General features: G+C 41.1%; 1 protein-coding gene across 1 annotated transcript in view; it reads left to right on the forward strand.

Annotated features, from left to right (window-relative positions):
* LOC145390876 (uncharacterized) overlaps positions 1 to 15,267 on the forward strand; it is a 52,393-nt gene that overhangs the window by 10,310 nt on the left and 26,816 nt on the right. Inside the window, exons 3-7 of the mRNA XM_080265618.1 lie at positions 8,362 to 8,574; positions 8,958 to 9,164; positions 10,859 to 10,981; positions 12,918 to 12,972; positions 13,401 to 13,738. Of these exons, the coding sequence (XP_080121744.1) occupies positions 8,362 to 8,574; positions 8,958 to 9,164; positions 10,859 to 10,981; positions 12,918 to 12,972; positions 13,401 to 13,738 (936 nt within the window). The remainder of the gene's footprint in view (positions 1 to 8,361; positions 8,575 to 8,957; positions 9,165 to 10,858; positions 10,982 to 12,917; positions 12,973 to 13,400; positions 13,739 to 15,267) is intronic.

Raw genomic sequence — 15,267 nt, forward strand, 5'->3', positions numbered from 1 at the left:
CTGTTTATGAAAGTAACTGATGGTGGTTTATCATATTTGATCATATAGGCCGGGTTGATCATGGAACGCTACCTGTTACCCAAGATTCCCAAGAAGAGGCTGCGAGATGATGATCCTCCTACAGACACACCTGCTGTTAATGAGGACCTGGACAGTGGTGATCGTGATTGTGAGTCTGCAGCCTTACTAGGTGAGGCTAGTGCAGAACCCCAGCCACAAGAGGGCACTTCTCACACCCATGGTGAGAAACTACTACCTGGACCCAAGGACCTGAGCCAGCTTCCAGATAGTGGTCCCACCTGTCCAGACTTGAAGAGATACCCAGCCACAGAATACAGTGGCCAGTCAAGGTCATTCAACAAGAACTGGCGTGATCATCATTCGTGGCTGGAGTACTCCACGACCCTAGATGCTGCATTCTGCTTTGCATGTCGTCATTTCGGTCATGTACACTTAAGCAAATGTGAGAAGTCCTTCACCCATGACGGCTTTCGGAACTGGAAGAAGACAACCTCATCTCTGAAGTCTCATGATAATTCAGCAGGACACAAGTTTTCTATGCAAGCTTAGGCAGAGTTTAAGATGCAGAAAACAACAGGTTCTAGGATCCTACATGCTTTTAATACCAACCATGAAAAAACTGTAAAGGAAAACAGACATTACATTAGAGCAGTAATAGACGTACTGCTCTACACAGCCTGCCAAAATGTTGCCCAAAGAGGTCACAAGGAAGACACTGATTCTGGCAACAAAGGTAACTTCCTGGAACTTCTGGACCTGATTTCCAGGTATGATGACATTGTCAAAAAGAAACTGAGTGGTGGTCCTGGCAATGCTAAATATACGCACCACGATATCCAAAATGAACTGCTCGCCATCATAGCTTCAATAATCAGAGAGGACATCAGCAACGAGGTCCTAAGAGCAGAGCATTTTGCCCTAATGGTGGATGAGACCAAGGATGTCAGCAAACAAGAACAGCTGTCCATTGTGGTGAGGTATCTCCACAAACAGAGCCTTCATGAGGTGTTCCTTGACTTCACAGCAGCCGAGGGTCTGGATGCAGACTCATTGCTCAACAAGATCTTGGAGACCCTGGCCAAATGTGGTATTGACCACAATGCCTGCATTGGCCAGTGCTACGATGGAGCTGCAGTCATGTCAGAGCACATCAGTGATATACAGGAGAGGTTTAGGAGAAAGGTACCACAGGCTGTGTATGTCCACTGTTATGCTCACAGGCTCAACCTTGTGCTCGTTGATTGTGTACACAATATCCAGGCTGCAGCAGAGTTTTTTGTGGCTATACAGAGCTTGTACAAGTTCTTCTCTACGTCAGTAGTACATGAAGAAGGTGCAAAAAGAATTAAATCCCACAAGGCAGCACATAAAGTTGAAGCAACTGTCTGACACAAGATGGACCTCCCAACATGCTGCTTGTCTGGCAGTGAAAAGAACCCTACCTGCCATAGTGACAACCTTGAAACGTCTCATGGAGGGAGACAATGCACACAGAGCCACTGAGGCAAAGGGCCTGTGCATCCTGCTAGATCAGCAATTTGTGACAATTCTGATGGCCATGAAAAAAGTGTTACCGATGACCAAACAACTGTCAAACCACCTCCAGTCACATGACCTTCAGCTGGCCTCTGCAGAGGACTTGATGCAGTCTGTCATGTCTGGACTGACAGAAATGAGGACTGAAGCTGCCTGGAAGGAGTTAGAGGAGGCTGCTGAGGATTTGTGCAAGGTAGTTGGGATACGCACTGAGACTGAGCGTCCAGGTAGACAACGATCTGCTCCCAGACACCTGGATGAATTCATCATAACATCCAGTACAGGTCAGAGGGATGGAGCTATACCAGATGCCAGGAGAAGGACCTTCTATGCCATCATAGATAGAATGCTCAATGAGCTGAGCAGGCGATTTTCATCTGATGCCTGTAATGTTCTGATGGGAGCTGCTGCCTTGAATCCTAAGCACATTACATTTCTGGACAAAAAAGCGCTGTCAGGAATGGCAGCCAATTATGGAGTGGCAGAGGGTGATCTTGCAGTGGAGGTCCACCAATTGACAAGACTAATAGCTAGGAAGAGAGACAATGGCCTGGAAGTGTCCACACCACTTGAGCTCGCAGCCATGCTGGAGCCATACAAGGACGCCTTTATAGATCTGTATAAACTTGTATGCATTGCAGTGACCCTCCCTGTCACCTCAGCTGCCTGTGAGAGGAGCTTCTCATGTCTGAAACTCCTCAAGACATACTTGAGGAACAGCAGTGGCAACAACCGCACCAGCAACCTTGCTGTAATATCAATTAATTCTAGGAGGGCCAAACAGCTGAACATTGATGCCATTATAGACACATTTGCTGCCAGTCACCAGAACAGGCGCATAGTTTTAAAGTAACGTGACAGTCGTTACACCTTGATTTAAAAATTCTTTTGATTCTTCAGATTGTATTAACTTCATAACATAGAATTTTTTTCTGTCATGTTAACTGCTTGCTTACACATGATGTCTAAATTAATTGAGTTAAACTTCAATCTTATGGAATAAACTGGAAATAATAAATGTTATTATGTTGCATATACATTAATCTGAATTTCCTTGCTAGTTTTATGTCTTTCATTTGGCAGAATTTTTGATGAGATAAGAAATGTTATACATTAACACCGCAGTTTCAAAGAGTACAGGTGTCTAAAATGAACCTCAGTACATTCGGATATTATGAATATGTACATACCAATTTTCCATCAACACTTCAGTTTGATGACATTTTGTGAAGCCCCCCCACATTTTACCCCAGCCCCTCCTCAGCCCCCCCAGTGAAAATTTCCTGGCGCCGCCACTGCCTGGACAATCTCTCTTTCACCTCATCATTCGCTCCTCTTACATTCCATGTAGCCATTACCAAGTCCTTTGTCCGGTCCTTGGTCGTCATCGTTTGGTCAGTCCTTGTCCGAGGCTTCTTGTTTGTTTTTTTAGTTAGTTGTTTTCCGGGGAGGGGCACTAACCCTCCACCAACCCTTTTAGTCGCCTTTTACGACAAGCAGGGATACTGGGGGAGTATTCTTGAAAAACCCCCCTACCCCCAAGGAGGAAGAGAGTTGGCAAAATTTCCCCCAAGTCGGTAAGATGCCAAATTGTACAGTAATGTTTAAGTGTTTAGTGATTAGTTCCCTAGTACTGTATACAGTAGAACCTCGGTCCTCGAACACAATCCGTTCTGGAAGGCTGTTCCAGGACCGAACTAATTTTCCCCATAAGAAATAATGTAAATCATTTTAATCCGTTCCAAGACCCCAGATGCTTACCTATTTAAGTTTCAGCACTGGTACCAGTGCTTTCCTTTACGAGGTGACTGTATATTTCTCTTGCCTTTTCACAAATTATATACTCACTAACACTGTCTCCTGCTAACTGTTTCTCATTGATGAAGATAAGCAATAATTTTTCCACTTCTTCAATTATTTTCCGCACTACTTTCCTCTTTTCACTGCCGGTAGCCATACTGGATGAACTTGCTTTCTTTGGAGCCATTATTAGGGGCTAATACTGCACTGAATCAAGAAAAATGTGAAGCACAGCAGGACGACCACGTTGACGAACAACAAAGGTGGACGCGTGACTGTCGGTCGGCCAGCTTCCCTTCGTTCGGCTACGTTCAGGTTGGTCGAGGTCTGATATTTTGGTCGACCTCTGGAGCAAAAATTTCTTGAATTTTTTGGTCGAGGTCCGATTTGTTCGACATGTGAGACGTTCGAGGACCGAGGTTCCACTGTAGTACAAGTGATAAATACATTACAGTAATGGCCTTTATAATGTTAATTGTGCTTTACATAGTGTACAGTGTCAAGAACAGTACAGTATAGGTATGCCCAAAAGTGATCTTGAGCCCCCCTAACACCTCCAAAACTACCAAAAGTCCTCCTCCATGCCTGGAATACACCCTACAACTGCATGGAATCATGGTAAGGCAGCTTTTACAGTCTGTTGTAAAAACTTTTAATTTTTTTTCATTTTTTTCCATTTTTTCCTTTTTTTGTGTGTGTGCTGGGGGGGAACTTAAAGTTCATCCCTACAACTTGGCAAATAGGCCAACTCGGCAAGGCTTGCACATGTATTATGCTGAGTTGTAGAGGTTTCATTGTATATATATATATATATATATATATATATATATATACAGTATATATATATATATATATATATATATATATATATACCGTATTTCGCGGCATATAAGACGCACTTTTTGTCTCAAAGTTACCTTAAAATATCCCCATGTCCCCACGTTAGACTAAGGCAGGTTAGTTAGGCTTCACTGAGAAGAAACTCTTATAAAGATGATCATCTCAATGCTTAGCAAACCACAGGTGTCTTCTACAGTATGCAGACTTGATTTTATTCTTAAAAATAATATACACTAGTGTGTATATGCAGATTTCAGAAACACCCGAGATCAGAAACACATAAAACTTTCGCAGGTTTGTTTACAGCTCAACTGGCTAACATCGTGAAGATATTTAGCGGTTTAGCAATTTTAGCAAGTTTAGCATCCGCACTATTCCAGCAAGCTAACGTACATGATCACTGTCTGCTAACCTTCTGAAAGGCAATCATGACCACTTTGCTTGCCATCCATTCACTGTCGAGCAAAGCAATCATACTGGAGAGATGCTGGCTAGTGAAACTGCCAAGTCATCAAAACAGACTTTCATTCGACGTATGAAAATACAGTAACCCTAATTAGGTCAGTTACTTTTGTGACATTTTGTGAGTGTATATATGCAGCAGATATTAAAACACGCAAGTTCAAAAACACAAAGCATTCACGGTTTGTTTTCAGCTCAACTGGCCAATACCGTCAAGGAGTTTAGCGGTTTAGCAACTTAGCAGTTTAGTGGCTAGCGTACACCCTACTCTAGCAAGCTAACGTGCTCACTGGGGAACTGTCTGCTAACCTTCTGAAAGGCAATCATGACCACTTTGCTTGCCATCCATTAACTAACTAGCAAAGCAATCATGCTGGAGAGATGCTGGCTAGTGAAACTGCCAAGTCACCAAAATATACTTTCGTCACGTATGGAAATTCAGTAACCCTAATTAGGTCAGTTACTTTTGTGACATTTTGTGAGTGTATATATGCAGCAGATATTAAAACATGCAAGTTCAAAAACACAAAGCATTCACGGGATTGTTTTCAGCTCAACTGGCCAATACCGTCAAGGGGTTTAGCGGTTTAGCAACTTAGCAGTTTAGTGTCTAGCGTACACCCTACTCTAGCAAGCTAACGAAGTTGCAGCTTCACTTTTTCAGCCAAGTGAAGTACTTTAGCAATGTCTGTGCAACTCAGGGCACACCCAATTACAGTATTTTGTTATGAAAATAGGATAAAATTCACTGAGTAGCATAACTGATGCAATATCTGAAATAGCAGTGCCTGACGGGCATTCATATCAGCGTCCGCCATTTCTGCTGTATTCTTAGCAGACGAAGCGATCAGAATGATTGACAACGTTCACTCTCTGCATCTCTGCTGCCTAAGCAAAGCTCTCATGATCGGCAATGGGGATCATTTAGGCCGTAACGTCCAAATTTGTTAGGTTAGGTTAGGTTAGGTTGTAAAATCGTTTGCCATTTTGGACGTTACGGCCGAAACGACCAGAATCCTAAGGTGTAGGTGAGAGTTTGGTGTGGGTGTAGTTAAGGAAGTAGAAGTGGGAAGAGTCAGGCTAGGGAACTGATAATCCGCTTATTATAATCCCTTCAGCCCAACAATGTATTTTATAGTGTAGTTTACTCATGCTCGCCATATGATTTTATTCAGTTCAGGAAACATGTACTGAGGAGGTTAATGTGGGCTGTATCAAATGCCCGAAGTCTGAATATCGCCTGTGCTCAGTTAAAACGATTGCCAAGTTAAAATCGTATGAAGTGTGGTATAAGCAATTCAATGGATGGTACTGAGGACCATTTACTGTATGAAAGTGACAGTGAAACAGTGATGATGACCGTGGTGATGACTTCCAGTGATGCTTCAGGACTCGGGGGAAGTAGTGATGAATTCTCAGGATTTGAAGACGAGTGAAATTTTCACCATGTCAGTAATATGAAGTGAATATAGGTTTTAGGTGATCATGACAGATGCAACCATGGAAAATTTAGGATCAATGGTGCTGTACACCTTTAGTCTTGCACTGACGATGTTTGGATGAATAAATTGTTTGAGATGTTTCATGTCCTTAAGTGATGATATTTATATTGAACAACCAAATACATTTTGATGTTTTTGGCATATAATAAAGCCACTGGGTACTCCAAAACGGACTGATGTAAATGTTTCAGAGGTGAGCGAATGTTGCATGGGGTGTGTACGTGTGCGTGTGTGTGTGTGTGTACCATAGCGACTAGGAGGCAGCAGTGTTAAGACAAAAAATGGATGTTTTCACAGTACTCGAATGTTTTGAGATGGATGTCTGTTTTTAGCAAATTCTGGTAAGAGAAATATGCATTTTTAATCGTTGATGCTGGAAGGAAAACAGCTGACAGTAAGGGAGTGATACTGGGAGAAGAGGGTTGAGCCAGTTGTCTAGCGCTTGGGATGCAGCAGTGTTGCTAAGAGATAGTTTCACCATTCTCGACATGTTTTGAGATGAATGTCTGTTTTTAGTAAATTGTGATCAGTGAAGAACGTATTTTTAACTGTTGATGCTGCAAGGGAAACATCGCTGACAGTGAGGAAGTGATACTGAGAGGAAGGGGTAGAGACTGCTGTCTAGCGACTGGGAGGCAGCAGTGTTACTAAGGTGTAGCAATGGATGTTTTCACCATAGTATGTTTTGAAAAGAATGTTTATAGTAAATTATGATCAGTGAAGCATACATTTTTAATTGTTGATGCTGCAAGGCAAACATAGCTGACAGTGAAGGAGTGATACTGAGAGAAGAGAGTAAAAACAGCTGTCTATCCTGTTCCCAAGCAGCCTTGCTAAATTGAACTTTGGTTGTAAAACATTGTAATTTGTGTATTTACAAGTGCTATCTTTTTATATTATTTGTGGAGGTAATTACAGGTTAGTTAGAGTGCATGATTAATGATGGTAGTCGTCTGATATTGTGCTTGAGTCAAGGCAATGTGAGGAAATTCCGTAACAGAGTGTGGAATATGACGGGGTTCTTTTAGGATAAATGAACTGATGTGAACATTCATTGTATTTTATGTTTTCGTCAGTGAATGAAAGAATAGAGTTTATTGACTTCATTTGTGGTTTTAAATTCATAGAATATTAAAAACAGTGTTTATATCAGTTTACTGATACATATTTATCAGCAAAGTTGAGATGGCCTCGTGGTTTGAAGTCACGTTTTGTTAAGACGGGGTTTTGTTTTCTTTTCCTGTATCATTCTTTGTACATAAAAGAAGAAACTAAAGGATGATGAGCAGTACTGAATAGATTCTGAAAGGTGAGTGTTGTATCTAAGTGATAGTGGCTCATATCAGTCACGTTTTGTCAAGAAGGGGCATTGTTTTCTTTTCCTGTACCATTCTTTGTATATAAAAAAAGAAACCAAAGGCTGATGATCAGTAATGAATATATTCTGAAAGGTGAGTGTGTATCTGTGTGGTAATGGCTCTTATCAAGAAACCTTACTGCAGTCTTGGTTGGGGCAAACTTTTTTTTCACAGAACTGCCCTGCCAGAATTAGGGTGCGTCTTTCACAATGCTGCGTCTTACATGCCGCGAAATACGGTATATATATTTATATATATACTATATATATATTCATTTGGAGGACATGCGGGTGGTAGGCGTAAGAGAAGATGCATAAGACAGAGTAAGATGGAGACAGGTGATCCGCTGTGGTGACCCCTAAGGGGAGAGCCGAAAAGAGAAGAAGAAGAATATATTTGTTCATGAGTTTATGAAATTGCATTTATGAATTGCCTCGCGGGCCTTATCAGATGGTCTTGCAGGCCTTATACTTCCCGGAGGCCGGACATTCCCCACCCCTGTTTTAAAGTAATGGTATTTTACTTCATTATGGGGAATGGTCAATGATTGATCTTCTAATAGCCTAAATTATATGCAAAATTTTCTTACCTAAATGTGATGAAGATGCTTACATGCATTATAGTATTGGTATACTGTAATGAGCAATAACCCAGGCTTCTGGAAGACAGGAAAAATGAACATACTCTACCTATATTATTCTTTTAGAAGTACTGTATTGTAAGTAGCAGTGAATATCAAGTATATTCTGTATACATGTATAATTCTTACTTTTGGCCAGTTCACTGCATTGTAAATTCAAGACAATAAGTGCAGATATAGTTTAACAAATTTCATCCCCTAGCATGGTGGAGATGTTTGTGTACGGGAGAACAGTGAGGTGTGGAGCAGCATAATCGAGGCCGCAGAGCACCTGTTGTCGGGCCTTACAGATGCCCTGCTGGCCTGGGATCACTCGCAGCTGCGTCGTCTCACAGTTGCAGCTGACAAAGTGCGCTCATGCCTCACACGATTCCATAAAGTGCACACTCTTGAACATTTGGTTCAGGAGTTTCAGGTACATGATCATCTTTTACCAAGCGTCTTTAATTAGTCATGCCTTTAGTTTACTTTGTAGTTTATTATGTGCAGTATTTAACAGTACTGTACTGATACTCAGTTCACATTCTTATCATTTATTTAGTAATATTATTGCTAAGATGTTTGAGTTGAAATACACATTGGATTTATGTTTGAAATTTAGGCTGCTGTTTTACTATTTGTATAGTATAGTAGGATTAAATGTGTGATACAGATGTTTCTAACTTTACCTCTAAATTATATTGGCTAATTGTGTTGTACCATTTGCTAACTGTTAATGAATCAGTATAAGTCCAGTACAGTATATGTTTTTCTGTAAAATGTGTACCTGGTCCTTTATTACCTTTGTCCCATTTACAGCTGTTGGTGTCAAGTGTGGCCGCATTTGTGGGTCTGGTGAGATGGCGATGTGAGCAGTTGAGTCACAAGAGTCAGCGTGAGAGTATCACTGTGGCATGTCACCAGCTACGTTCTGCCATGACACTCTTGGCTAGAGTTTTTGTGGCTTCCTCCACTAGGGATACTGAAGTAAATGAAGGGAAACACTTGAATAACAAGCATGCTAAGGTGAGACTGTTTTGTTTTGAAATACTGTAGCAGCTTATGATTAAAAGCTACTTTTTGTACTATAGTAACTTTAATGTGTTGTATGTGTGCATTCTTCTCCCATACGATAGTGTAGAACGAATAACTACAGTATTCTTGTGTGTTCACTTAAATTTGTCCTAAAACTGCCATCTCTCTGTCTCATATGCTTAGCTGTAACAAGAGATTGATAATAGAATAAGATGCTGTTCCTGAAGAACAGCAATAATATTGCCTTATTCAAGCTTTGTGATCATTTGTTCATCCTTTCTTTCATTTATAAAGGCTGAAGCATGCTTGCATGTATTGGTCTTGGTCACCATATGGTGACTCTTCATGTTGTGCAATCCATAGCAACCTCTCTGTTCGGTCCCTTATTCCTGAGGTCACATTCTGTGACCTCATTCCTGGTTTTTTTGGTCTGCCTCTTGCAGATTTGACCTCTATGTTCAAAATGTCAAGATTGTAAAATGATGAAAATGTCCACAAGGTTAAGGTGGATGAACTTTAGCCATCTACTAGCAGGGGTACCTGGCATTGCCTGGGTAAAACCCTATGATCATGTTTACCATCATTGCCTGGGACCTAGGTTGACCACTTCCCCTGTGGGAGAAAACCTCCAGAATCACATTTTACCCGTGGAACCCGTGTTCCACCTTGGGCCCATTTCTCCAAGGATATATTCCCCATGGATCTTCCGACTACCCACCCACCCACCCACCAACTCTGCCCACCTCACTGTTCTGTCCAGCCATCCGACCAATTGTAGCTAAGAATGATATGGTTTTAGATGTAAAAACTGTATGGTAATTGACTACCGTGCTTCCACCAGGTGGATGATTATTTCTAATTACTGTATTTCTAATCTTGTCCCTCAGGAGCACCACTTTAACAGCTGGAAAGCACACATTTAAACTTGTCGTAAATAGTTACACCTATTAGAGCTGTTTAGAGGGTTCTATATGCATCCCTTCATTTTCCAGAGAGGACAGACAGACATTCTCTTTTATATATATGTGGATAAACAGTATTTCTTTTGTGATATGAAAAAATACTAATGGGGAAGGAGAGAGTTTGAACTTGCCCCCTCTATTTGTTCATAAGGATGTAAGAACTTATTTTGAAAGGAGCTATTTTCTTAAACTTAATCCTGTGCTACCAAAGCTATGTGAAGCTTAAATGTATTTACCCTTTGGTGAATACTGTACTGTGTCTCTTTAGGAAGTTCCAGAGCATGGCTTTTCTGTTGGGGACAGGAAAGAGAAGAAAAGAATCTCCAAGTATGATATTTCCTCCAGTGTTTCATTCTGTAGGAGTTATGAGGCTGTTTGCTGCACAAGTGCCGAGCGTGAGGGTACCACATTGGTGTTTTAAGTAGGGTAGGTGATATGGCTGTTTGCAGTCAAACTCAGCTCTCAAAATCTTGCCTTAGTTAGCCCAGCTTATTATCATTAAAGCTACAGATCTTTTACCGTAAAGACTTTTCAAAAATTTGAATGAGGAGTGAATGAATATGTGGTTCATTTGCAGGATAGTGTTTACCACTCTCCTGTTTTATTTTGATTTTTTGTTATTTATTTATGTATTAATTTCTATCCTTTCCATCCCATTTATATACCTATAACAGAGTTAGGATGATGATGAAGAGGATAGAATAGTACATCTACTTTTTGCAGGCCAGCCGTGAACTTGTGTTGTGTCGTGTACGAGAGTTGATGAGCACCATAGAGTCTCGGGCTGGACATCAACCCCCAGACACACAGCACAACCATCAGGACCCTGCTGCTTTCACCATCTGTGTGTGTACCTTTCCCATTTTGTGATGTCATGGAATTAGAGAAGTGATTTTACAGTAGAAAATAACACCACATTTCACACAGTCATACTTCTTATCTTGTACTGCACAGAGGTTTCTCATATGTCCTGCATATTAACACACAGCTGCTGTGTTGTCTGATATTGTGTTTGTACCTGGTAACATGAAAAGTGATATATTTCTAAAATCAAGTGTTAAAGTCTTATTGTAAGTCTTTATTAGAAACTATAATACCGTACTGTACAGTAATAATTCATTCATTCTTTCATTCATTCATTTTGTGTTGCCCTATGAGAAGCATAGGAACATGGGCCTAGGCAAGTTGGTCCTGACATTTAAGATGAGAGTGACCAGCCTCAGTCATCCCTGATAGCATTACATGAACAATAAACCCCAACCATCCCTTGGATATAAACTTGCCCAGGCTCAATCTGATTGGAGGGCCTCAGTTACCCACTAAACCACCAGGTGCCATAAATTGGTTATATAGTTACTACCCAGCATAGTAAATGGTTTCCTGGTGTATGGGAAACCATTTGGCTTGTCATTCAGTGTAAAGTCACTTATAGACAGAAGGAAGAGGAAAGAATGAAGGAAAGAAAGACAGAAGAAGGAAGGAAGAGATGAAAGGGCAGTCACCTGAGAGCAGCACTACATCGAGTGAGTGGATGGTGAGTGCCCCCACCTACCACCATGCATTAGTAATAATAATAATAATAATCTATCTATCTATCTATCTATTGCCAGACGCCTCAATCCCGTTTGGGGTGGCCACAAACAAATTGCCTCCACGTCGCCCTGTTCCCTGCCATTTCACTGCCCTGCTCCCAACTCACACCCCCTGGGGGTAGGGGAGTTTTTCAAGAATACTCCCCCAGTATCCCTGCTTGTCGTAAAAGGCGACTAAAAGGGTTGGCGGAGGGTTAGTGCCCCTCCCCGGAAAACAACTAACTAAAAAAACAGACAGTGTGTAATGATAATAATAATAATAATAATAATAATAATAATAATAAGTTGTATATACTGAACTTTGCCACATTCATATACATTTCTGACAAACCAGTACTGTAAGCATACTTGCATAGATTTTGAAGGGTATTTTTCCATGCTTGCATAGGTCAGTATTTTTTGTGTGATGGCTGGCATTCAAGCTCTAATACCTCTGCAGCATTCCATCCAAGTCCTAGAACCCCATTCTCAGGAATTTAGCCTTAGTCTGTCCATGGGGGAAGAGGGGGGGTATCCTTTCCAAATTTACGTCTGTACATCATTTCATTCAAATGCCCTCATGCCCTCTCTGTGTGTCCAGATCATGGCAGGTTACCTATACTTGTAATATTATTAACACACCAAGTGCTCAAGTGTGTTCTTAAGTCTGTGCACATACTTAATTTAGTGCATCATTACACATCTATATGGCTGTTCTTATTGCAGTACAGATATCTTCATTTATTTTCCATATTTCGCTACCGAAAAACGACACTTCTTACAAAGGAAGTATGTAGTTTCCCATTCCTGTAAGGTATACAGTTCCTTTATTATCAGTAGAAACAACAGCATTTGCATCTTCCAGCCATTGCTGGTGCATGATTGAGCTATTTTCTGCAAACCCCTCTGTCCTGATCATGTTCTGCAAGTAGCAGAACTCATCAACTCATGCAAGAGCCACAGCCTGGAAAGCAGTTTCTTCTCATGTTAGTTGGACCACATAATCATTTATGCATATGGCAAATTTACAACTTTTTTATCTTGCAGTCTACTTTTCACACAACTGTACTTTATTTAGGTTTACGTGTACCCACCTTTGTCAGTTACAATGCAAGATGAAGTTACTACCAGCCCGTTTCTCTCGTATGGCACAATACTGTATGTGTAAACGTATATGTGCCATACATTTAATAGCATGTTTATTGTGGTAGGTGGGGGCACCGATCATCCACTCACTCAGTTTAGTGCAGCCTTATGGTCTCTACAGTGAGTGACAAGCCAAATGGTTTTCTGTAACCAAGGAAACCACTTACTCTGCTGGGTGGTAACCTTATAACCAAAATATGGTTCCTGGTGGTTTAGTGGGTATTTAACGTGCTCCAACCGGATTGAGCCTGTGCAGGTTTATATCCAAGGGGTGGTTGGGGTTTATTGCTCACATCATGCCACTCAGGGATGAGTGAGGCTGGTCACTCTCATATTAAATGTAAGGACCCACTTGCCTAGCCTCGGCCTCCTACGCTCCTCATGGGGCAACATAGGATTAGATGATTAGATGATGGATAGTTGGATGGGTCAACTGTAGTTATTCCTATTTCCACAGATTGATAACATTCTAGATCTACTCCTGGCTCAGGATGAGAAAACAAAAAACAAAGATGGCAAAGATGAAAAGAATATGAAAACTGAAGCAGGAGAGGAAGGGTCTGGACTGGAAGAGATGAAGGAAGAGGACAAAGTGGTTACTGAAAAGGGAGACAAGGAATGCCAGAAAAAAAATGAGCTGGCAACAAGGGGAGAAAACAAGAGAGGTGAAAAGGATGACAAGGAGGTCAAGAAGGAAGACAAGCAAAAGAATGAGCAAGAAGCAAAGGGTGAGGACAAGAGAGATGATAAAAGCAGTGGTATGGAGAGCAGGGGTGTGAGTGGAAAGTTGCGACCACTAATGGAGGAAGCCCTTCGTCATAGTCTGGCTGTAGCCTGCTGTGCCACCCGCCATGACCATACTGCTATTATGGCTACCTGTGAATGTGTAAGATAAAGAACTGGTTGTTTATTAGTTATTCTTCAGATCTTGGTGCTGGAAAGGGTTGCCTTCATGTGGTGACACTGATATAACTAGGGGGCTACCCTGTCTGGATATCTGGTTAAACAAACGTCCTTCAAGTACTTCTACATCCCCCAAAAGGAGGAGGATGGACTGCAGGAGAGGGACAACTTAAGCTTGCAGTCCACCAGATTTTCATTTCAGATGAAGCTGAGGGTACGACTACAATTAACACTATTTCAGATCTTCATTAATTTAGGTTTGTTAGTAAAAGTACAAGGTGAATATTTGGGTCTTAAAGGTTTTGCTTAATTTTTGCCCATCTTTTGTTTAGATTTGCGGTGATGTTTGGGACTGGGTTTATTTTATGACATTAGTTGTTGGATATGCTTGTTGAGTAATGAACAGGATGATTAATGGAGTGTAGGGGATTTGTGAATTAGATGTTTTCAGTAGGCCATATAGTGGAAACAACATTTGAAAAGAAATAAGTTGTAACAGCTGTATATATGATATTTCTGGATATAAACATTTTGCGAGTGATGTGTTCACACAGTGCCAGTGGCACAAATAGAACCTGGACAGCTCCACTGCGTAGTCATTCAATCATCTATCATCTCCAAATCCCTTGAAAGGAGGAGGATGTATTGCTGGAGAAGGGTGACTTCATCCTGTTGTCCACTGAGTATAATGTTCAGATAAGTTTGAGGCCTCCTTATTGTGGAGCTGGGGAAAAAAAAAAAAAACTAAGATAAACAGGGAAGGATTATGGAAGGTGGGTGGAGGCATGGTAAGCCATGAAGAAAGTTGAAGGATATGGCAATTGAATGTGGAAGAAAGCTAGGCATGAAAGTTAACGAGGCTAAGGATATTGTGGGGATCAAGTTAGTCAGTTGAATTATGTATGGAGCTATACATGACAGGGATTTGGCACCCCATTTATAATTTGGTAGTCAACATTATGGCTTCATCTGGCTGCCATATGTAAAGTGCATTTATGAAGAAAGCAAAACAATTTTGTGCAAATGCAAGGCACACGAGGTGGAGCCTGGATTGTGGCAGCTTGAATGATATTGTGGTTCATTTAATGGGCATGCTTATGATAGTTGTCTCACTTTTATACTTTCTCTTTTCTTGTTTCTGGATCCTACCTCACCCCTTCTGTAGGTAGGAAAAAGGGTGTAGAGGGTGAAGAGTTTGAAGAGTGTGGAGTGAAAGCAAAGGAAATGGGGCTGTTAAGATATCTGTAAGGGCTCTTGCAGTGAAAAAGACTGAAAATGTAGCATGTATTACCCAGTTTGCTTTACTGTGGATGTACATGATGTAGATCACCAGTATGTTATGCACATTTTTCAGATGGCTCAGACACTGGTAGTAACCAGAATGGGTAGGCTACACCTAACTCCTAGGATGATTTTGATTCTGCAATGTGGAGTTACATGGTGAAACAAACAAACAGATAAGGAAGTAAAGGAGCATTGTGATATTGATGTGAATGTGATTACAATAGAGAA

This window comes from Coenobita brevimanus, chromosome 2 (assembly GCF_032717465.1).
Source record: "Coenobita brevimanus isolate Jiangsu-jjx chromosome 2, ASM3271746v2, whole genome shotgun sequence".
Taxonomy (NCBI): Eukaryota; Metazoa; Arthropoda; class Malacostraca; order Decapoda; family Coenobitidae; genus Coenobita; species Coenobita brevimanus.